The 24733-nt window shown below is 44.1% G+C and overlaps 1 protein-coding gene across 2 annotated transcripts in view; it reads left to right on the top strand.

Annotated features, from left to right (window-relative positions):
- Positions 1 to 24733, top strand: part of ATP1B4 (ATPase Na+/K+ transporting family member beta 4) — a 176786-nt gene that overhangs the window by 45251 nt on the left and 106802 nt on the right. For both annotated transcript variants that reach the window (XM_056538679.1, XM_056538680.1), the window contains exon 4: positions 12906 to 13034. In XM_056538679.1, the coding sequence (XP_056394654.1) occupies positions 12906 to 13034 (129 nt within the window). The remainder of the gene's footprint in view (positions 1 to 12905; positions 13035 to 24733) is intronic.

The raw sequence follows: 24733 nt of genomic DNA, 5'->3' as shown, positions 1-24733 counted from the left end.
AACTTATAAAGAAGGGACAAGTGAAATTACGTTTGAGGAGGGAGACATGAAAATAAATCGGGATACGTAAGGAGGCAGGCAGACAGAGTTTGTAAGACACAGGATTGATTCTGTGCAAAATCTCAAACGGTCCAAGGAAGCGAGGACCCAACTTATAACTGGGAACCCTTAAAATACTTAGAGGAGAGCCAGACTTTGTCACCAGGAGAGAAAGTTGGAGGAGGTCTTCTCCTCTTATCCGCTTGAGATTTCATACGGGAAGAGGTGAGAATCAAGGAGCGGTGGGTCTGCTGCCATATGGACATAAAATCCTGTACTTGAACATCAACGGCTGCACTCCAGATGCTGCAGGAAGAGGGAGAGGAGTACGAGGAAGATACCCATAGACCACAAAGAATAGAGAAGTCTTTGTGGACTCACAGTCTTTGAGATTGTAAAAAAACTCTGGACAGGGCAAAAGATCGACCCAATCATCCTGCCGAGTCAAAATGCGAAGATAGTCTTACAGAATCTGGTTCACCCTCTGAACCTGGTCGTTGGTTTGAGGGTGGTAGGCAGAGGAAAAGTCCAGCTTGATGTTAAGACGGGAACAGAGAACCCGCCAGAACTTGGAAACGAATTGTACTCCACGATCCAAGACAATGTGTGTCGGAAGGCCATGAAGGTGAAAAATATGTTGAAGAAAATGTTTTGCCAGCTGTGGAGCAGATGGAAGACCTGGTAAAGAAACAAAATGAGCCATTTTAGAGAATCGATCGACCACCACCCAGATGACTGTATTATTGCAGGAAGATAGAAGATCGGTAATAAAGTCCATAGCAATGTGAGTCCAAGGAGTTTCCGGAATGGGCAAAAGTTGTAGAAGACCTTCCTCTGTCATGGAGCCTTGTCACAGGCACAGGTAACACAGGAACTTACAAAATCTGTGACATCACGTAATGCAGAGAGATAAATTGAATGGACTTTCGTACTCCAGGGTGACCAGCCAGCAAAGAAGAATGTCCCCAAAACAAAACTTGACGTCTCAGTTTAGCAGGCACAAAAGATTTCCCAGGTGGAACTTGCTGAAGATTGGCAGGAGCTAAAGAAATCAATGGCTCAGAAGGAATAATATGCCTTGGCATGGAGTCCAATCCTACCACATCAGAGGTATTAAAAAGAGCATCAGCTCTGACATTTTTGTTCGCAGGGCGAAAATGAATGAAGAAATTAAATCTGGAAAAGAAAAGAGACCATCTAGCCTGTCGAGGGTTCAGTTGCTGAACAGACTGAAGATAAAGGAGATTCTTATGGTCTGAATAGATGCTGACTGGGTGAGAAGAACCTTCTAATAAATGTCACCACTCTTCCAAGACAAGTTTCATTGCAAGGAGTTCCCGATCTCCAATAGAGAAGTTCCTCTCTGCAGGCAAGAAAGTCTTAGAGAAGAAACCACAGGTTACAATCTTGCCCTTGGAGTTATTCTGAATTTAAACGGCACTTGCTCCTATGGATGATGCGTACACTTCCAAAACAAAGCGTTGTATAGCCCGCAGACCAGTAGGACGAGGCTAATTCAACACAGCAGTCAGTTTGTCAGGATCCATCTGGAAACCTTGATGGGAAACAATGTAACCCAGGAACGGCAGACTTGATCTCTCGAATAGGCATTTTGTAAGTTTGGCGTAAAGATGATACTCCCGAAGGCGCTGTAAGACCAGACGGACATGAGAGCGATGCTCCTCCAAATTGGGTGAGAAGATCAAGATGTCATCAAGGTACACCACAACACATGAGTAAAGAAGATCTCGGAAGATATCGTTGACAAATTCTTGGAAGACTGCTGGAGCTTTACAGAGACCGAAAGGCAACACAAGATACTCAAAGTGTCCATCTCGGGTGTTAAAGGCCGTCTTCCACTCGTCTCCTTCACGGATATGAATTAGATTATATGCTCCCAAATCCAACTTGGAGAAGACCTTGGCTTCCCGAAGATGATCAAAAAGTTCATAAATCAAAGGAAGAGGATAGTGATTTTTGATTGTAATCTTGTTTAGTCCCCTGTAGTCAATACAAGGACAGAGAGAACCATCCTTCTTTCCTACAAAGAAGAATCCAGCTCTAGCAGGAGATGAGGACTTTAGGAGGCCTTCTGGAGGCTCTCTTGAATATATTTTGCCATAGCTTGTGTCTCAGGAACTGATAAAGGATAGATTCTTCCATGGGGAAGCGTGGTTGCAGACTGTAAGTCAATGGGACAGTCGTAGGGACGATGTGGTGGAAGAATCTCGACCTGCTTTTCGCAGAATACGTCAGAATAATCTTGATATGGAAGAGGCAGGCCTGGCATAGAAGAAGGTGGTGAGACCAACTTAAGCAGGGGAGACTCAAGACAGTGATTTTGGCAATAAGGTCCCCAGCGGGTGACCTCACCAAATTTCCAGTCAAGAAGTGGAGTGTGATGTTGAAGCCAAGGAATACCAAGAAGAAGCAGCTCTGAAGTACAACGAGGAAGCACATAGAACTCTATCTTTTCCTTATGTAACACGCACACTTACATAATGAGAGATTCAGTGCAAAATATCACCATGCAGTTCAGGTTTTCTCCATTGACAGAAGAAATGTACAAAGGCTTAGGAAGCCAAGATACAGGGAGACAATGTTTATGGACCAAGGAGGCATCAATAAAATTTCCAGCGGAACCAGAGTCCAAAAAGGCAGAAGCGGAGAAAGATGTCTTGGCAGAAGAATAAACTAGAATCGCCATGGTCAAATGAGGAGAGGTAGTATTCACACCCAGGGACGCATCTCCCACGTGTGCTAGGTGTGAGTGTTTCCTGGACGCTGAGGACGTATTGAACAGTCTTTGACAAAGTGCTCCGGACTAGCACAATATAGGCACAAATTCTCATTGCGTCGACGGGATCTTTCCAGGTGCGTTAGTGAGACCGATCCACCTGCATAGCTTCTTCGGCAAGAGGCAAATGAGAAGGTAGTGGCGGACGTTGAAACACGGGGGCCAGATGAGGAAATCGCCATCTTCGGACAGGTCCTCTTTCCAGACGAAGTTCTTCCTGCCTCTCGGCTAAACGCACATCAATTCGAGTGGCTAAATGGATAAGTTCACTCAGGGTAGATGGAGGATCTCGTGCAGTGTGAGCATCCTTGATCCTACTGGACAATCCTTTTTTAAATGTAGCACACAAGGCCTCGTAGTTCCAAGCCAGACCGGGTCATTACGATCCCAGGCAGGAGTGGCCCAGGCCAGGGCTTTTCCGGACAAAAGACTGACAACAAACACCACTTTAGCCCGCTCCGTCGGGAACTGATCAGCCATAAGCTCCAAATGCATAGAGCACTGAGTCACAAAGCCTCTACACAACTTAGGATCTCCTTCATACTTCGTGGGCAAGGATAAACGAAGCTTGGATCCGGAAGGAGCTGCAGGTACAGGAGGAGAAACAGGAGCAGGTTGCGGCTGCTGTTGATGTTGTTGCTGCTGGGCAGTAGTTGTAATAGTCAAGTAGTTGTTGCATCATGGCTGACAATTGATTCATTTGTTGCACCTGACGAGCTAACTGCTGCGACTGTTGAGCCCCGATGGTGAAAATGTCAGAGACATCAGGCAGAGGGCCGGATCTTACTGTATCAGCTGTGGTAGGTGGATCCACTGACCTGTGGGGAAGATGGCTTGGGCCGTACCAGGGAGCAGAGTCTAAGGTGCACCTGTTTTTCACCAGAGCCCACTGCATAGCGGGATGGTCTTGCTGCAGCAGGTGGCACCCAAGGCGCTACACCTGATACGACTCATCCCCATAGGCAGCCGAGGTATAACGTGGCACAGAAAGGATGAGACAACTTGTAGTCAGGAATAGCAGAAGGTCAGGGCTGGCAGTTCAGATGTGTGGTCAGGAAACATCGCAGGAGGTCTACAGGGAGGTCACAAAGTGGAAGGACAGAACACAGGCAGGGAAAAAACACAGGAACGCTTTCTCTAGGGGCTCAGGGTACACAAAGATCCGGCCAGAGGTAGAGGGAGGTGCAAAAACTTATAAAGAAGGGACAGGTGAAATTACTAATTAAGGGCGCATTGGCCCTTTACATCTCAGAGCTACGGCACGCAAGCACCCTAGGAGGCGGGAGCGCACACACCAGAAAACAGAGGCAGTGGGGAAGTCAGCAGGAGTAGAGGGTAAGTGACGGCCCTAGATTTGCATGCGGGCGCGTCCCGCGATGCGAATCCCGGGCCTGCCGGAGGAAGGAGGAGGAGGCCAGAGTGAGTAGCCAAAGCACTCAGCGCAACACTATCATAGCATCTTAAGCATTAGGAGGGCTTTGTCAGACTCATTTGACTACCTACAACATGATTGCAAGGGTCCAATGTGTCAAGATGGTGGCCGGAGGTCTCCTTATCTCCTCCATGCCAATAAAAAAAACTCAAAATCACCCTATTTTAAATTTTACCCAAAAATTGGAAAAAAATAATAAATGAGCAAACATATTTTGTATCGCCAAATGCACACATGTTCAAGCTACTAAAATATATTGTTAATTATTCCATATGGTAAATGACGTAAACAAACAAAAGAATACCAAGTCCAAAATTGCTGATTTTTGGTCACATCACATCCCAGAAAATAGGGAATAAAAAGTGATCAAAAAGTCAAATATATGAAAAAGCATTGCATAAAATTAGTCCTCAAACAGCAGCATATACAGAAAAATAAGAATGTTATAGGGGTCACAATAGGGAAATATTAAACATACTTTATTTGGTTAAAAAAAAGGACAAGAGAAAAGCATGTAACCATGGATATTGTTTTAATCATACTGACCCACAGAATAAAGAGAACATAAAGTGCACTGTGTAAAAACTAAACCGCCAAAAGTTGTAAAATTGCATAGTTTTTTTTGCTTTTAATTCCCCTCCACAAATAGGCCATATGTTTTATGGAAAAATGAAAGGTGTCATTACAAAGCACAATTGATTGCATGAAAAACAAGTCCTCATATGGCTCTGTGGATGCAAAAATAAGAGTAATGGCTCTTAAAAGACAAGGAGGAAAAATGCAAAAATAAAAATGATCTGTGTTAAAGGGGTACTCTGCTTCTCAGTGTTGGGAACAAACTGTTCCGAATGCTGGAGCCGGCGCCGGGAGCTCGTGACGTCATAGCCCTGCCCCCTCATAATGCCCCGCCCCCTCAATGCAAGTCTATGGGAGGGGGCGTGATGGCTGTTTTGTGACAGGTACTCTTTAAGAGGAAAGGGGATAATAGATCATTGTTATGTAAATAAACAGATCATCCATTCACATAAGTGTACATGTAGTATAACTTTAATAATGACTGATGTAAGAGAGTAATCCTGTACTTAATTTTCTGCTTTATTCACTATATATTTTTGTTAACTATGTGCTAAAACCTTAGTAGTCAGTTTCTGTACTCACAAAAGGACTCGGCATGATATAGTTTCCATGACTGATGATTCCCACAACTACACTGCACTATGGGAATAAACTTAAGTAAATTTCCATCTGTTACTGTGAACTTTTGCTATAATAATGTGTCATCTGGGAAACATGCAAGTAAAATAGATCAACAAGCCTGTACAAACAAGTGACACATATGCTGAGCATTGTACAGTTTTAGAAGCATCCATAGGCATCCATGTTTAAGTGGATTTTAAGTCAGATACTATAACTTTTTTTTTCTAATCTGTTTCTATTTTCGGATTGTAATTTTCTAAATTTAATTTTCTGTACATTAATATGAGGACAGCCATCTTGCCTGAGTTGCTTTTAATAGTATTTAAAGGGGAAGTCCCATGCCCGATCAGTGCATAAAAACTTATCCCCTATCCACAGGATAGGGGATAAGTCTTAGATCACGGGGGGGTCCGAGCGCTGTGGCCCCAGGGATCTCCTGTACGGACCCCCGACTCTCCCACTGAGTGGTGCGTCACAACCCCCGCCCGAAGCAGGGCTGCCATGCCCCCTGCATATATCTGGGACTTCCTGGGAGAGCCGAAGACAGCCGAACGGCTCTCCCATAGAGATATATGGAGGGGGCGTGGCGGCCCCTGCTTCAGGCGGGGGTTGTGACTCGCCACTCTCTGGGAGGGCCTGGGCTCTGTACAGACGATGGTGCCAATGAGAAGTAAAATTTGTTGTGCAAAGTGAAGGAAAAAAGGATGAATTATCACACATTACGTTGAGTAAATGTAATTATACCTAGTTCATTGCACTTGGCCTAAAGGAGTTGAGAGCCATTGGCTGTTAAAGGGAACCTGTCCTCACTTTCATGCTGCCTGAAACATGAGTCATTGGAGTAGTTCCCAGTGGCCTCTGTCTTCTCTGCCAGCCTTGATTGATAAATCTCTCAATATGCCTAAACAGAGAGAGAGCTCAATCAAGACTGGTGTGGTAGGGAAACGCCACCATGGACTGCACCAAGGCAATCTGTAAATTTTACCACTTAAATGTTTAAAGGTGGAATTCTAGGATAGTCAGTTAAGTATTGTATAGTCATTTTCGAACCAAACTCAATTTTACTACTGATAGTGTTTAGTATTAGCTTTTTTTTTGTTCTACAGTAGCTTTTTTTTTTAACCAAAGGGCCTTTATTCTTCCTGAATGCATAAGTGATCTATGGACTCTCATGACCTTTTGGTCAATCTAATGGTTGCCCTTTCTTGAACCCCTTTTAGTACATACTAACCACTGCATACTGGGAATACTCTACAAGACTTGTAGTTTGGTAGATGCTCTCACCCAGTTTTCAGGCCTTCAAAATTGGGCCCTTGCCAAAGTTGCTCAGATCCTTACACTTTGCCCATTTTTTTGCTTACAATGCATCAAGTTCAGTGGCTGTTTGCTTGCTGAATCAAATGCCCTACCCATTGACAGGTTCCATTGTTGCAAGGAAATCAATGTTATTCATGCCCCTTTTCAATATCCCATATGTCACCTTAGTGAGCTACCTCCCCAAGCCTAAAACATAATGAAGCACCTAGTGGATTTTAATGCCTCTTTTTTCTTAGGATATTTTGCAGTGCCCACTGTGGAACCTGGATAGTGGAAAAAGCACAGAAGTGACCCCATTTTGGAAGCTACAATGTTCAACAAGTTCATCTGGGGATAACAACCATTTGTCAATAGATTTTTAGCATTGGGCTGTAAAAGGGAAAATTTTAATTTTTATGCATGAATTGCACTTTAGCACCAGTTTTCACAAGAAACACAAAGATAACCCCCAGCTTTGTTACCCAATTTCTCCTGAACACGGTAGTACCCCTTATGTGGTCATAAGCCGCTGTTTAGGCACACAGCAGAGGACAGATGGGAAGGAGTGCCTTTTTGCTTTTTTGATGCAGATTTTGCAGAATCTGTTTTCTCACATCATGCACATCTGCAGTGCCCACCATGGTACTAGTACAGTGGGAAAACCTATACATTTAGGAAACTACAACCTTCAATTAATTTATTTAGAGGGTAGCAAGCATGTCGACCGCACAGGTGTTTTGACAAAAGCTTCTAGCATTAGGCAGTAAAAATTAAATTTTTCATTTTCATAAATTGTATGTGGGCAGACTGCAAGAATTAGGAGAGATATAGCACAAGCCAAATGTCAGGCTTACTTTGGTAACACTTACTGCTTTCATACCAGAGGTTTGGAGGGGTAAATAGTAGAAACCCCATTGAAGTGACCCAATTTTAGAATCTACTAATCTTCTAACCTTGAGAAAAACTCAAGCAATCCATATAGGGGAATAGTGAGCATTTTGACCCAACAGAGGTTTTTCAAAAGCAAATGTTCTTGGGGAATGTGCAGAGTAAAAATTGTGCTTGCACCACAGATATGCTAATTAATTGACTAATATCTTGTGCCTAGCGTGTGCCAATGGAGACATAAACCCAAGGAATTGTAATGTAGGTTCTCCTGATTACGGTAATACCCAGTGTGTGGCATGGTATATGCAGCCTGGGCACATGGCAGTGCTCAGAAGGCAAGGACGGTCAAGGGCCTAGTGCAGCACAAATTTTGCTGGAATGCTTTTCGGGTACAATGTCAGTTTGCAGAGCCTCTGAGGTACCATTACTTTAGAAACCCCAGAGAAGTGACACCATTTTAAAATCTACACCTCTCACAGAATTAATTTGGAGGGGTAAAAAGCATTTAGACCCAACAGATGTTTGAGGAAAGTTTTTAGCAATAGGCAATGAACATGAAACTACACATTTTTATACTAGATTCATTTTTGGCTCAAATGTACACAAAAATGTCTACAAAATTAAACAAATGTCTCCTCAGTATGGCCATGTGTAGTCATAAACAGATGTTTTGTTACACAGTAGTTCTTAGAAGGGAAGGAGCTGCGTGTAGCTTTCAAGCACAGTTCCTTCTTGAGCGATTCCCAGACACCATAAAATGCTTGCAAAAGGTGGCTGGACAGTTAAAGTGTTATTCACTTTTAAAGACCACAGTTGTCAGAGTGTTTATCTAGGGGTATAAAGGAAATTTTAGTTAGGATCATAATTTGAATATTGTGGCCTAGTTTTTTCAGAAACTGCAAGAAACAATCAAAGGGGCAACAAAAAAAAAGATAAATCTGGATGCATCCAAATTTGTATGTTAGATCTTGAAGCACTTCTTCATGCAAAGGCCAGGTTTGATGGACAAGTAACAATGATAACTTGTTTTCTTTCTAATGCCCTGCCCAACACACATGGCAGCTTCTTATATTCTATTATTTTTCATTATCTTCTCATGGTGGGGGGAATTTTCATTGGAAAAATGCTGCCCTGGCGCAATCCTTAAAGGCTTACTTCCAAGCGTTGTACTGCCTCTTCCTGGACCTTTTATTAGATTTTTTTTTAATCAAGAAGTGTTCCTCTATGGCCTTTACATCTGTAAAGTACAAACAAATTAAAGTTTTCTGTACCATTTTCATTTCTTTCTCAATGCACTGTAGGGTTTCAGAACTTGATCAGATAGATCAACCTCCATAATATTTGTTGTGATCCTGAATTGCCAGTGTCAAAGGCTATCAAAATGCTGTGACAGCCCCTGGACCAATCAGAGTGATCGTTGTTGCAAGGCCTAATTAACAGTTCCTGTGCCAGCTAGCTGTGATCGCCGGCTGTGCAGTAGGCCACTGTGATAGTTGGATTCCATGACGTGTATATCACTCATGGAGCACTAGGTAACGTTACTCCATGACTGCAATACACTTTAAATAGCAGAAAGGGGTTAAGACATTAAAACTCAGCTCTGATTGGTGCTATGGGCAACTAAGACAGTTTTCCTGTTGACAGCTTTCGTTTAGTGCCATTAAGTGAGCCGTCCACCTAAATTGAAACATTAGCGAATAGAATATTTTATAAGTACTGGATGAAAAGAGACCTGTGGTACCATATATGTCAGTCTGCTTCTACCAGAAACAAAAGCTGAATATGTCAATGCCACTAGGATCACAGTATATACTGTCTTAATCACTAATGCAAATGTTTCTGTGCTCTACTAGAATAGCTAATATTTTAATTGTAGGACATGTTACTACCATAACTCCTGCTTTCCTAGGGTTATGAACTCAGATTCTTCTATTAATGTCTATACTGAATCACTTCCACCTCAAAACATCTCAGAGATCAGCCATTTCTTTACTGTGGAAAAAGACAAAACTCTTAATGTTGCCCTCATACATTCCCATCTTGATCACTGTATCTTATTATTTATCAGTCTTCCCGCCTCTATTCTATCCTGATACACCGATGCTTCCAACAATGACTAGTCACTGCACTAGTTACTTGGTCACACTCACCCACAAAGCTCTTCACAGTGCTAAAACACCATGGCATCCCATATCTGTCTACCACCCTACCCATGGCCAAATTTGACCAACAATCTAAGATTAAAGGGGCTTTCAGGAAAATCCAATAGATATCCCTATTATGCCCATGGACCCCTAGCACCACAAAAAAAGCCTGCAGACATTACAGCAGACCTTACCCACTGCTTCAGTGCTGCAGCTGTTATATCTTCCACTGTGTTGTTCTTCTTTCTTCTGATGAAATTGTGCTACACTGTTCCATACTCTGCTCCATGATTGGGGAAGAAGCAAGAACAACCGGAAACAGTGACTGTAAGATATGACATCTGTAGCACCGCAGGAGCGGCTGAGATAAGTATGTGGCTTTTGCTTTTTTTACTCCACAGAGAGGCATAGGGTTAACTGTTGGGTTTTCCTGGAATACCTCTTTAAGGGTAGGGTTACACGTAACGGATCCGCAGCGTATTTTACACTGCGGATTTGCTGGTGACCTGACCCATAGTGTGCCTCCAGCTGTTGCCGCCCCCTGACCTACTTGCAACTGCAATCCGCCGCTCTGAGCAGCCACACAGGGGCCTGCGAGTTGCCGTGTGCATGCGCAGTGTACTCGGACATCACGGCTGCTCCACAATGTCTGAGTACACTGCAAGTGCACTCGGCAACTCACAGGCCCCTGTGTGGCTGCTTGAATTGGCGGATTGCAGCAGGCCAGAGGGTGGGGCGAGGCAGTGCGGGGGGTGGGAGCGGATTGGCAATAGCTGAAGGCACACTACGGGTTGGGTCACTGGCGCAGAGTAAAATACGCTGCGGATCCGTTACGTGTGACCCTACCCTAAAGGGGATCTGTTGTTTTGTATCAGGTACAGTGCTACAAATCCCGGCAGATAGGTGCTAGGGGAATATAATTAACTGTATCTTTAGTTTTGTTCCTTAATGTTTGTGTGGTGCGCCACGGGGGGTGATGTGAGGTGTAAGGGGGCAGATGTTATGGCCCCAGGGGTAGATAGTATTAACCCCTTCATGTTCATGATGCCAGGGCGTGGTTTTCCTATTTAACCACCTAAAGGTTGTACCACTAGTCCTAGGTCAGGCAGAGGCAATAAAGGGTCCAAAGCCAAGTTAAGGGTAACAGTAGCTTTTACTGAGGTTAGACAGATGGTACAGTCTGTGCAGTTCAGCCAATAGCCCAGAGAGGTGGCCAGTGACACAGGGGGACCTCGCAGGCTTTGTGGGACTTGCAGTGACTTGACAGACCATATTGAATAGACAGTAGACTTGACTTGACTGACTTGATAATTGACAATTAGATGACTTTAGCTCACTTGCAATTGATAGATGGCTGCAGACTTTAGGCCTCCAATGCTCTGGACACTGATACTGGAACACTGGTCTGGACTTGACCTCCGCAGAAGTAGCAATGAGCTAAGAGAAAAAGAGAAAGAAAGCGATTGCAGCTCCTCCCCATCTTATATCGGGGGGCTGTGCAAGGAGCCCATAGGTCACTAGAGAGGTCACCTGGTCATTGGGTTCTCTGGGTAACAATCATATGACTTAAACATGTGATTTAAACATAATCATGTGACTAACAATAAAAGTCCTTTACTCATTATGTGAAAACCCTTTATGGGAAACCTATATACACAGGGGGAGATATTGCAGGAGAGCCCCAGGGACAGACAGGGACTCAACCAGATGGGACAGAAGGACCATATGGGAACATATCCCGTACTGGGACCCCACATTTGGAAATGCATATCAATACATTTTTTGTTAATGGCTGAAGTGTCATAGGGGTGGTGATGAGCTGCAGCAGCATGACTCCTATTTCCCCCTCCTGCACTGCATGACTGATTCACAGGACTTGGCTTCCAGCATGGAGATTTGCACATCAGTCATTGCAGAGAGAGGAGGCATACATGCTGTGGCTCAGCACCATCTCTATGACATTTCAGCTATTAACAAAAAAAATGCATTTTTATAAATTTACAAACAATGATGAACAAAACCAAAGATATAGTTCATTTTATCCCCCTGTTCCCTATCTTCTGGGATCTGCAGCTCTGTACCTGGTACATTGCTGGCAGTTTCTCGTGAACATCTACTATAATCAAAAACATGGGAAATGTCAATAATAGGAGAATATGCTGGCATTATATAAATAAACATTATTATTAAAATTACTCAAAAGAAGTTTTAGCTGGAGGAATACATGCACAGGGACTGTAGACAACAATAGGCTACAGTTTTAGGATACAATCCATAAAGAGTCTGAAAGGTTTAATATTGGCAAGGGATGCCCATAGGTCTTGCTTTAGCCATGCCTTTGTAGCAAGTTCCCAGTCTAATAGCTATTTTACATGAGCCTTTACATAGCTATTCAGGCAGTTGCAGCCAGGGCCATATGAACGATCGCTGGATCATTTGTGCAGCTCTTTAATTTCATTGGCCACACTTTACCTATTTACACAGAGAGATGTGTGACTGAAAATGATCATTTAAATCAGTGTTTCTCAAACACGGTCCTCAAGTACCCCCAACAGGTCATGTTTTCTGGATTTCTTTAGTCTTTCCCAGGTGATATATTTATGGTCAGTGAATCAGGCATCACTATAATTATATCATCTGTAAAGACTAAGGAAATCCTGAAAACATGACATGTTGGAGGTGCTTGAGGACCGCGTTTGGGAAATACTGATTTAAATAGATGCACAAAAAATACGATCAGCCGACAAACTAGCATTTTCCCATTTGTCATCTGATCAGCCCTTTTACACAGGCCAAATATTGGGAACTAGTGTTACTAGATGCTAGCAAATTGTAAGACTATATTATTTCGTAACAAGAGTAGAAAAAACTGGACATGCTCTGCTGTTCCCATTTCTAACCTTTCACCCATCCAAATTTAGGACATGTAGACTACACTGGCATCCATCCATAGAGATTTAATGTCTCATCTCTGTTCATCTGTAAAAAATCTGAATGAAGGAGAGATTAAAATAATTTGTGTGTCTGTTTAATGATGGATCTTAATTATTTTATGCTTCACATTTCTCATGTTATACACCGGCCATTTATAGTAATTTTTTTTTTCTTGCAGCTCAGATACTTCTTTTCTACTTTCTACTTTACATATTTCTTGCTGGGATGTTTGCATTATGTATATATGTACTGCTTCTCACAATAAGCCCATATGTACCTACATACAGAGACAGAGTTTTTCCACCAGGTAAGTTTTATTTTATTCAGATATCTATTTTTTGTAAAGAGCATTCCTGTTAAATAATATGTTCCTGTTGGCATAATTCATGGCTATATATAGATGATTATCATAAAATAAAGTTTAGAATTTTTAATTTTCCAAATCTTTGTTGTATCTACTGTTTTTTGCCAATGCGCATGCAGGACTGAAACCCAAGTGGAAAGATGGGCACTAACAGACAAGAGTATTCTAAAACTATATAAACACCAGCATAACCAATAATATCACCCTACCGAAAAGTTCTGTTCGGCTCGGTTCGACTCAAACTGGCAATAAAATAAGCCCCTAAACACATTTAAACCACTGCCTAACAGCTCTATTCCCCTGTCTAACACTGTTAGGAATGTATTAAATGTCACGATGCCGGCTGGCAGGTAGTGGACCCTCTGTGCCAGAGAGGGATTGGCGTGGACCGTGCTAGTGGACCGGTTCTAAGCCACTACTGGTTTTCACCAGAGCCCGCCGCAAAGCGGGATGGTCTTGCTGCGGCGGTAGTGACCAGGTCGTATCCACTAGCAACGGCTCACCTCTCTGGCTGCTGAAGATAGGCGCGGTACAAGGGAGTAGGCAGAAGCAAGGTCGGACGTAGCAGAAGGTCGGGGCAGGCAGCAAGGATCGTAGTCAGGGGCAACGGCAGAAGGTCTGGAAACACAGGCAAGGAACACACAAGGAACGCTTTCACTGGCACTAAGGCAACAAGATCCGGCAAGGGAGTGCAAGGGAAGTGAGGTAATATAGGGAAGTGCACAGGTGATAACCCTAATTGGAACCACTGCGCCAATCAGCGGCGCAGTGGCCCTTTAAATCGCAGAGACCCGGCGCGCGCGCGCCCTAGGGAGCGGGGCCGCGCGCGCCGGGACAGAACAGACGGGGAGCGAGTCAGGTAGGGGAGCCGGGGTGCGCATCGCGAGCGGGCGCTACCCGCATCGCGAATCGCATCCCGGCTGGCAGCGGGATCGCAGCGCCCCGGGTCAGAGGACGTGACCGGAGCGCTGCAGCGGAGGGAGTGAAGCGAGCGCTCCGGGGAGGAGCGGGGACCCGGAGCGCTCGGCGTAACATTAAAGTAGTTTTAAAGTGCTACATTGTGGTAACCCATGGGAACTATTACAGCTCACCCATTTTTCTATGCTTATTCACACCAAAAAAAAAGCGGCATAAAGTATCCAAGGTTGTTGGTAGATACCTGCCAGTGTTAAAGGGGTACTCAAGTGGAAATTATTATTTTTTTTTTTAAATCAACTGGTGTCAGAAAGTTAAACAGATTTGTAAATGACTTCTATTTAAAAATCTTAATCCTTCCAGTACTTATCAGCTGCTGTATGCTCCACAGGAACTTGTATTTCTTTTTGGAATTATTTTCAGCCTGACCACAGTACTCTCTGCTGACACCTCTTTCCATGTCAGGAACTGTCCAGAGTACAAGCAAATCCCCATAGCAAACCTCTCCTGCTCTGGACAGTTCCTGACATGGACAGAAGTGTCAGCAGAGAGCACTGTGGTCAGACTGAAAAGAACTCCAGAAAGAAAGACAACTTCCTGTGGAGCATACAGCAGCTGATAAGTACTGGAAGGATTAAGATTTTTAAATACAAGTAATTTACAAATCTGTTTAACTTTGTGACACCAGTTGATTTAAAAAAAAATCCACTTTAATATGCATAGGAAGGCATGGGAACACTCTCCGTTTTAAAATAGTGAAGACTGAAGAAAAAATAACTCTTGTATGAAAAGCCGAAAAAATAATCCCTTTTCTGGGGATGATGGGTTGTATATATGTAGTCCTGGTGGAAGTAGGGTGATGGTGGATTGGTGTTTCCAGTAGTAGCCAGCATACAGCAGGTGGTGGCTGACTGATGTTAATAGCGTACAGCATACGATGGAAGACAGATGTTTATAGCGTACAGCACGAGATGGTGGACTGATGTCACTAACGTACAGCATGAGATGGCGGACTGGTGTCACTAGCGTACAGCATGAGATTGCATACTGGTAGTGGCAGGAAGGTGGTGGGCTGGTGGCTAACTGATGTTACTATTGTACAGCATGAGATGGAAGACTGATGTCACTAGCATACAGCATGAAATGGCAAACTGATGTCACTAGCATCCAGCAGGGTGGGGGTAGTACTGCCTAATCAGTGGTATCTGGCACAGGAGGTTTAAATTCCTCAATGATCCATACCTGATTCATTTTAGCAAAAGTGAGTTTTTACACGCTGCTGGCTGACAATCTTGTTTGCTCCAGGGTGACCACACCGCCTGCTGTGCTGAACACTCTCTCGGAAGCCACATTAGAGGGTGGACAAGGCAGAACACTCATGGCTACCTGGGCAAGTTTTGGCCAATGGTCTAATCTGGTGAGCCAGAAGTCCATGGGGTCTGGGCTAATGGTGTCTGTCAGATAAAGGGCATAGCTGATGTAGGCCTCCACCTGGTTGTAAAGGTGGTGTTTTACAACCCTTTGATGACTCATGTCAGAGGAGGATACAGAAACTTCACCATCATGTGCTCAAACATCAAGATACCACCACTGCTGCTGATGATGCCTCTTGCTTTAACTTTGTGACACCAGTTGATTTAAAAAAAAAAATCCACTTTAATATGCATAGGAAGGCATGGGAACACTCTGTGTTTAAAAATAGTGAAGACTGAAGAAAAAATAACTCTTGTATGAAAAGCCGAAAAAATTATCCCTTTTCTGGGGATAATGGGTTGTGTATATGTAGTCCTGGTGGAAGTAGGGTGATGGTGGATTGGTGTTTCCAGTAGTAGCCAGCGTACAGCAGGTGGTGGCTGACTGATGTTAATAGCGTACAGCATAAGATGGAAGACAGATGTTTATAGCATACAGCACTCTGCCTCTTGCTGGGGTAGTGCTGGCAGAGGTAGTTGACTCTGCGGAGAGCGGAGACTGGACCCCCTGTCAGCAGGTGTTTGTTGCTTGAAAGCCATGGCAAGCTGGCTGCATAGCTTCTCCTTATACAAATCCAATTTAACCTCCTTCTCAGAAGGTGCAAAAAATTCCCCCATTTTGGGTTTATACTGAGGGTCTGAGAGTGTGTCCATCCAGTACTTCCCTTCTAGCCCACAATATGCTTGTTATTGTGCAAGCAGGAAAGCATACACCTAGCCATCCTTGCCAGATTTTCTGAGGGCCCAGCTTGTTCCACCTCTTTCCCATACTGCCAAGGTTGGTCATGCTCCTCCCTGTCCCCATCAATGTCGCCTTGAGTAAGGTCCTTCGTCCAGTCCCTCTTCCATAGAGTTCATCTCCAAATCCTCCCCCTCATTTCCCATCATCTCCTCATCCAACTCCTCATCCAGAAAGGAGAACATCCATACTGCTACCATCAAGGTCCAAAAGGAATTTAATTTTAAAATAAAAATTCAGTTTCATGGTTCTTAGACTGGTGATGCTGACATGCATGGGTTGTGTATGCATAGACCTGGCTTAAACTACCATAAGAACCAGTCATAGTGGCTTACTGGAAGAAGTTGTAGTAGCCTGCGTACAGCAGCAGGTTGAGAAACCTTCTAAATCAAGACAACAGAAGACAACAGAAATGGAACAAAGCATTTTTTCGGCCATGTATTGCCCCCGGCCATAGGTACTACTCCACGTATCAACCGTGGCATGCATGGTATGGCTGTCTCAGTAAATTAATGGTGACTAGGTATGCGCCACCTTGGCTGGGCACACCCGATTAGTTGCCTGAAGGCCGTGGAGTCCACAAGATGGTTTTGGAGGGCCTGTGCCACCAACAACTTGGCCAGGTAGGTATTGAGGCACATTACAACAGGGTGCCTGGGAGAATACTGTTTTCTGGAGGACATGGATTCCCCAATGGCTAACTGACGGGGAGGAGGAGGGCATGACACAAATTAGGGAAATCCTGAAAATGTGCTGCTCATGGAAGAGGCCTGGCTGTTAAGACAGTTGTGAGAAGACGGCATGGATTTTTCCAAGCCTCCCAAAAATTATCCCTTTTTTGGGAGTAGCAACAGGTTCTTAGTCTAGAAAGTGAAGAAGACGGCATGGATTTTTCCAAGCCTCCCAAAAATGATCCCTTTTATTGTGGATGATGAGTTGTATACATGTAGGCTTGAATGGAAGTAGGGTGATGGTGGATTGATGTTACTAATAGTATCCAGCATACAGCAGATGGTGGTTAGGTAGAGTTATCTGTAGCCAGCATAGAGCATGCATTGGTGGACTGGGTATACTTCTACCCAGGTTTTGTGATACTTGAAGTGCTGACGTAGAGGCCTTATTCCTAAATTTGGACCCTGTCTGTGCCTCACTTTCTCTCCTTAGAGACGGCACCCTGCCTGCTTTCCTGCATCTGGTAATATAGTAATGAATTTCCAAACTGCAGCATACTGTATATAGCTAGGTACATCAATAACCAACTGTGCCCCTGTTCTAGAATGTTTTTCTTTTCTCAAGCCTGCAGATCCAGTACGAGTGTCATCATCACTTGCTCCTGAGCTGCTGGTACCAGAAGGCCCGCTGACATCCTCCTTTTTAAAGGGGTTGTGCGCTGCCCTGACTTTTGGAGCTCCGCTCACAGCGTCCGGAAGTTCATTACTCCGAATGCTGTGTGCGGGCTTCCGTGTTCGCAGCCGCCGGGCGTGACGTCACGCCCGGCCCCTCGCGAAGTCTCGCACGCCCCCTCAACGAAAGTCTATGGGAAGGGGGCGCGACCACTGTCACGCCCCCTTCCCATAGACTTTGGTAGAGGGGCGGGCGTGACGTCACAAGGGGGCGGGCGAGGGGCTGGGCGTGACGGCCGCAAACACGGAAGCCCGCACACAGCGTTCGGAGTAATGAACTTCCGGACGCTGTGAGCGGAGCTCCGAAAATTAGGGCAGCGCACAACCCCTTTAAACTCTTTTTCATCCTCCCCACCACTCCTCACAGTTAGCACTTCTAATGTGTCATCGTGGCCTCCTTGTTCCCCTGCACCACATCTACTATGATGCCTTCCAGAATCCTCACCATGATTACCACCAGTCCCACTAGTGCTATGCTCGGCCACTGCAGCCCCACCTCAGCAACATGCTCCAAAGGCTGACCGTAACCCAACTCCTCCTTGTGGCTAGTTTTATCCTTCTGCATAGCAGTAGGGGGGCGGAAGCAAAGACAGAAATGAGGAAATAGACTCTTTAGGGTGGACAATTCCTTTACCAGACATATTTTTTTTTAAGGATCATTTTATCTTTTTTGTGTGATTCTTCACCAATCAGTCAACTTTAAGTTTCAATGCTTTGAACTGCGTTTTCTTACAACAAGGTACAGTACAGATTAAAAGTTTGGACACACCTTCTCATTCAGGGTTTTCTTTATTTTCATGACTATGAAAATTTGAGATTCACACTGAAGGCATCAAAACTATAAATTAACACATGTGGAATTATATACATAACAAAAAGTGTGAAAATATGTCATATTGTAGGTTCTAGCCACCTTTTGCTTTGATTACTGCTTTGCACACTCTTGGCATTCTTTTGATGAGGTTCAAGAGGTAGTCACCTGAAATGGTCTTCCAACAGTCTTGAAGGAGTTCCCAGAGATGCTTAGCATCTTAACACAAACCGGATGGAATAGCATGCCGCTGCAAGATGCTGTGGTAGCCATGCTGGTTCAGTATGCCTTCAATCTTGAATAAATCCCCAACAGTGTCACCAGCAAAGCACCCCCACACCATTACACCTCCTCCTCCACACCAGCACACCTGTGAAGTGAAAACCATTTCAGGTGACTACCTCTTGACTCTCAACTAGAGAATGCCATGAGTGTGCAAAGCAGTAATCAAAGCAAAAGGGGGCTACTTGAACAACCTAGAATATGACATATTTTCAGTTGTTTCACACTTTTTTGTTATGTATATAATTCCACATGTGTTAATTCATAGTTTTGATGCATTTAATGTGAATCTACAATTTTCATAGTCATGAAATTAAAGAAAACTGAATGAGAAGGTGTGTCCAAACTTTTGGTCTGTACTGTATGTAAAAGGCAAGTTTAATAAAACCAACATTTTAAAAAATACAGTCGCTTTAGAAGCCTAATGTGTTTGGAATGCACAGGCTTTTTAAGTATAATGGGGGACATTTACTAATCTAGTCTATTCTGGGTATGCTTATAGACCAGCGTATGTGGTAGTCTCCTGTCTATTGTGCTCCTAATTTATCAAAGGTCTCACAGCCCTTGATAAATTCTGTGCTCAGACTTCAGGGTCTACAGCTTAAACTGCATTTAGACTTGCTCCAACATGGTCTGACATTTCAGCGTATTTTGGGCAGATGCGACTTGTCGCACAAAAGTCGCACTTGATAAATTCAGCACCAATGCATTTTCCAATGCATTTCAGTCTAAAATAGACTTGCATGCATCATGTTCTAAAAATTCTCTACAGCAAAAGTCGCAGAAAAGTCGCACATATTTAGACTGCGACTTTCTGTGCGACAAATTTAGACAGGAAAAACCAGTCTAAATCCTTTGATAAATCTCCCCCAATGTGTGTTTGCCACAAATACAAAGAGTTAAGGTGTATTTGCAGAAAAATATGAAATTCAACAATACTGTGTTAACGGGCCAGATATGTGTCAGAGGAACACACCTTTGCGTGCCAAAGATGTCAGCACAATGAGTACTGACGGTGTTTGCGGAACTATATGAAAAGCAACAGTCCTGTATTAACACTACAGGCTATATACGTATAACTTCAACATGCTTTTTGACTAGCAGAGATGACTGCACAATGCGTACTGACATTGTTTGCAGAACTATATGAAATGCAACAGACCTCTATTAACACTACAGGCTATATACGTATAACAATAATTAAGAAAGAGTACTCGTACTCACCAGCCATGCAGTCGAAGAAATCATGGGTCCTCCGTGCAGCAGGGAGACATAAGATGAGATCGCTCAGAGGCTAACAGCCGTTTTTGCACACAGCCGCGTGGTTCTTCCGACTAGATAATGTGGGGATTTGGGATGAGGGGTGAACAGGGGTGTTGCAGGGTAGTTTTGCTGGGTATAGGATTAACCCTTGATTGTCGTGATGCCAGGGTGAGGGTTTCCTCAATGTATATATATGTCCTATCGCCACCTGTCCCAGGAACGATAGGGAGGAATAAAGGATTGTCCACAGCCGGAATTGTATTGAATTGTATTGAACTTGAAATAACTTTACTGCAGATTTTATGCAGGATGCAATTAACAAATGTCTTTAGGCTCCTCACAGGTTGGCTGGGATCTTGTAGGGAATAAGCTTTGAATCCTTGCTTTACGCTGTTCCACTGAATTTAGGGGTACATTTTAGGTTCAGTAGTCACATAGGATTTTAGGATGGAGGTGGAGAAACTCACAGTTCAGTATGCAGTTGAAAGTGGTAGGTTTCAGGCCTAATTCGCTTGTAGAATTGCACAGAGCTCCGCTCGCTGTCATATCCCGAAGGAAAGAGAGCGATCATTGGATACAGCACCCTTATATCTGAAGGGGCAGGCTCAAAGCTTATTGGTTCCCCAAACCTGTTAGTCCTAGTACAAAGGATTGTGGATATAACACGTGACCTTAGCTCTGTTTCTATCTTTGCAGATGACACCAAGCTTTGTAGCACGGTACAGTCTATAGAGGATGTGCATAAGTTACAGGATGACTTGGATAGACTAAGTGTCTGGGCATCCACTTGGCAAATGAGGTTCAATGTGGATAAATGTAAAGTTATGCATCTGGGTACTAATAACCTGCATGCAACGTATGTCTTAGGGGGGATTAAACTGGCAGAGTCACTGGTAGAGAAGGATCTGGGTGTACTTGTAGATCACAGACTACAGAATAGCATGCAATGTCAGGCTGCTGCTTCCAAAGCCGGCAGGATATTGTCATGTATAAAAAGAGGCATGGACTCAAGGGACAGGGACATAATACTCCCCCTTTATAAAGCATTGGTACGGCCTCACCTGGAATATGCTGTTCAGTTTTGGGCACCTGTCCATAAAAGGGACACTGCGGAGTTGGAAAGGGTGCAGAGACGCGCGACTAAACTAATATGGGGCATGGAACATCTTAGCTATGAGGAGCGATTAAAGGAGTTACAATTGTTTAGTCTTGAGAAGAGACGTTTAAGGGGGGATATGATAAACGTATATAAGTATATTAATGGCCCATACAAAAAATATGGAGAAAAACTGTTCCAGGTTAAACCCCCCCCAAAGGACGAGGGGACACTCCCTCCGTCTGGAGAAGAAAAAGTTTAGTCTCAAGGGGCGACACGCCTTCTTTACCGTGAGGACTGTGAATTTATGGAACGGTCTACCTCAGGAACTGGTCACAGTAGGAACAATTAACAGCTTTAAAACAGGATTAGATACATTTATGGAACAAAATAACATTAATGCTTATGAAGAAATATAAAATCCCATCCCTTCCCCAATATCGCGCCACACCCCTACCCCTTAATTCCCTGGTTGAACTTGATGGACATATGTCTTTTTTCGACCGTACTAACTATGTAACTATGTAACTATGTAACGTGACCTAGTCACATGACCCGAAGGTCCTTAACCCCTTAAGGACCCAGCCATTTTACACCTTAGGACCCGGCCATTTTTTGCACATCTGACCACTGTCACTTTAAACATTAATAACTCTGGAATGCTTTTAGTTATCATTCTGATTCCGAGATTGTTTTTTGTGACATATTCTACTTTAACTTAGTGGTAACATTTTTTGGTAACTTGCATCCTTTCTTGGTGAAAAATCCCAAAATTTGATGAAAAATTAGAAAATTTTGCATTTTTCTAACTTTGAAGCTCTCTGCTTGTAATGAAAATGGATATTCCAAATATTATTTTATTTTATTCACATATACAATATGTCTACTGTCACGATGCCGGCTGGCAGGTAGTGGATCCTCTGTGCCAGAGAGGGATTGGCGAGGACCGCGCTAGTGGACCGGTTCTAAGTCACTACAGGTTTTCACCAGAGCCCGCCGCAAAGCGGGATGGTCTTGCTGCGGCGGTAGTGACCAGGTCGTATCCACTAGCAACGGCTCACCTCTCTGACTGCTGATGATAGGCGAGGTACAAGGGAGTAGACAGAAGCGAGGTCGGACGTAGCAGAAGGTCGGGGGCAGGCGGCAAGGTTCGTAGTCAGGGTGGATAGCAGAAGTTCTGGTACACAGGCTTTAGACACACAAAACGCTTTCACTAGGCACAAGGGCAACAAGATCCGGCAAGGGAGTGCATGGGAGGAGGTTAGATATAGTCAGGGACCAGGTGGAAGCCAATTAAGCTAATTGGGCCAGGCACCAATCATTGGTGCACTGGCCCTTTAAGTCTCAGGGAGCTGGCGCGCGCGCGCCCTAGAGAGCGGAGCCGCGCGCGCCAGCACATGACAGCAGGGGATGGGAACGGGTAAGTGACCTGGGATGCGATTCGCGAGCGGGCGCGTCCCGCTGTGCGAATCGCATCCCCAACGGCCATGACAGTGCAGCGCTCCCGGTCAGCGGGACTGACCGGGGAGCTGCAGGGAGAAAGACGCCGTGAGCGCTCCGGGGAGGAGCGGGGACCCGGAGCGCTAGGCGTAACATCTACTTTATATTTGCATCATAAAATTGACGAGTTTTTACTTTTGGAAGACATCAGAGGGCTTCAAAGTTCAGCAGCAATTTTCCAATTTTTCACAAAATTTCCAAAATCACCATTTTTCAGGGACCAGTTCAGGTTTGAAGTGGATTTAAAGCACCTTCATCTTAGAAATACCCCACAAATGACCCCATTATAAAAACTGCAACCCCCAAAGTATTCAAAATGACATTCAGTGAGCATTTTAACCCTTTAGGTGTTTCACAGGAATAGCAGCAAAGTGAAGGAGAAAATTCACAATCTTGATTTTTTACACTCGCATGTTCTTGTAAACCCAATTTTAGAATTTTTACAAGGGGTAAAAGGAGAAAATGTATACTTATATTTGCAGCCCAATTTCTCTCGAGTAAGAACATATCTCATATGTCTATGTAAAGTGTTCGGCGGGCACAGTAGAGGGCTCAGAAGCGAAGGAGCGACAAGGGGATTTTGGAGCGTACGTTTTTCTGAAATGGTTTTTGGGGGGCATGTTGCATTTAGGAAGCCCCTATGGTGCCAGAACAGGAAAAAAAACACATGGCATACCATTTTGGAAACTATACCCCTTGAGGAACGTAACAAGGAATAAAGTGAGCCTTAATACCCCACAGGTGTTTCACGACTTTTGCATATGTAAAAAAATTTAAAGAAAATTTCAATAAAATGTGTTTCCCCCCAAATTTCACATTTTTGCAAGGGTTAATAGCAGAAAATACCCCCCAAAATTTGTAACCCCATCTCTTCTGAGTATGGAGGTACCCCATAAGTTGACCTGAAGTGCCCTATGGGGGAACTACAATGCTCAGAAGAGAAGGAGTCATATTTGGCTTTTTGAGAGCAAATTTTGCTCGGGGGCATGTCACATTTAGGAAGCCCCTATGGTGCCAGGACAGCAAAAAATACCCACATGCCATACCATTTTGGAAACTAGACCCCTTGAGGAATGTAACAAGGAATAAAGTGAGCCTTAATACCCCACAGGGGTTTCACGACTTTTGCATACGTAAAAAAAAATAAAAAATTTCACTAAAATGTGTGTTTCCCGCCCAAATTTCACATTTTTGCAAGGGTTAATAGCAGAAAATACCCCCCAAAATTTGTAACCCCATCTCTTCTGAGTATGGAGGTACCCCATAAGTTGACCTGAAGCGCACTACGGGCGAACTACAATGCTCAGAAGAGAAGGAGTCATATTTGGCTTTTTGAGAACAAATTTTGCTCGGGGGGCATGTCGCATTTAGGAAGCCCCAATGGTGCCAGAACAGCAAAATAACCCCCACATGGCATACCATTTTGGAAACTAGACCCCTTGAGGAACGTAACAAGGGGTACAGTGAGCATTTACCCCCCCCCCCACTGGTGTCTGTCAGATCTTTGGAACAGTGGGCTGTACAAAATTTTTAATTTGCGCAGCCCACTGTTCCAAAGATCTGTCAAACACCAGTGGGGTGTAAATTCTCACTGCACCCCTCATTACATTCCGTGAGGGGTGTAGTTTCTGAAATGGGGTCACATGTGTTTTTTTTTTTTGCGTTTGTCAAAACCGCTGTAACAATCAGCCACCCCTGTGCAAATCACCTCAAATGTACATGGTGCACTCTCCCTTCTGGGCCTTGTTGTGCGCCCCCAGAGCACTTTGCGCCTACATATGGGGTATCTCCGTAGTTGGGAGAAATTGCATTACAAATTTTGGGGGGCTTTTTTCCCTTTTACCTCTTGTCAAAAGGAAAAGTATAGGGCAACACCAGCATGTTATTGTAAACAATTAATTTTTTTACACTAACATGCTGGTGTAGACCCCAACTTCACCTTTTCATAAGGGGTAAAAGGAGAAAAAGCCCCCCAAAATTTGTAAGGCAATTTCTCCCGAGTACGGCGATACCCCATATGTGACCCTAAACTGTTGCCTTGAAATACGACAGGGCTCCGAAGTGAGAGCGCCATGCGCATTTGAGGCCTGAATTAGGGATTTGCATAGGGGTGGACATAGGGGTATTCTACGCCAGTGATTACCAAACAGGGTGCCTCCAG

This window comes from Hyla sarda, chromosome 9, assembly GCF_029499605.1.
Source record: "Hyla sarda isolate aHylSar1 chromosome 9, aHylSar1.hap1, whole genome shotgun sequence".
Classification (NCBI taxonomy): Eukaryota; Metazoa; Chordata; class Amphibia; order Anura; family Hylidae; genus Hyla; species Hyla sarda.
The sequence above is the reverse complement of the archived record's forward strand: the minus strand, read 5'-3'. Positions and strand labels throughout refer to the sequence as shown.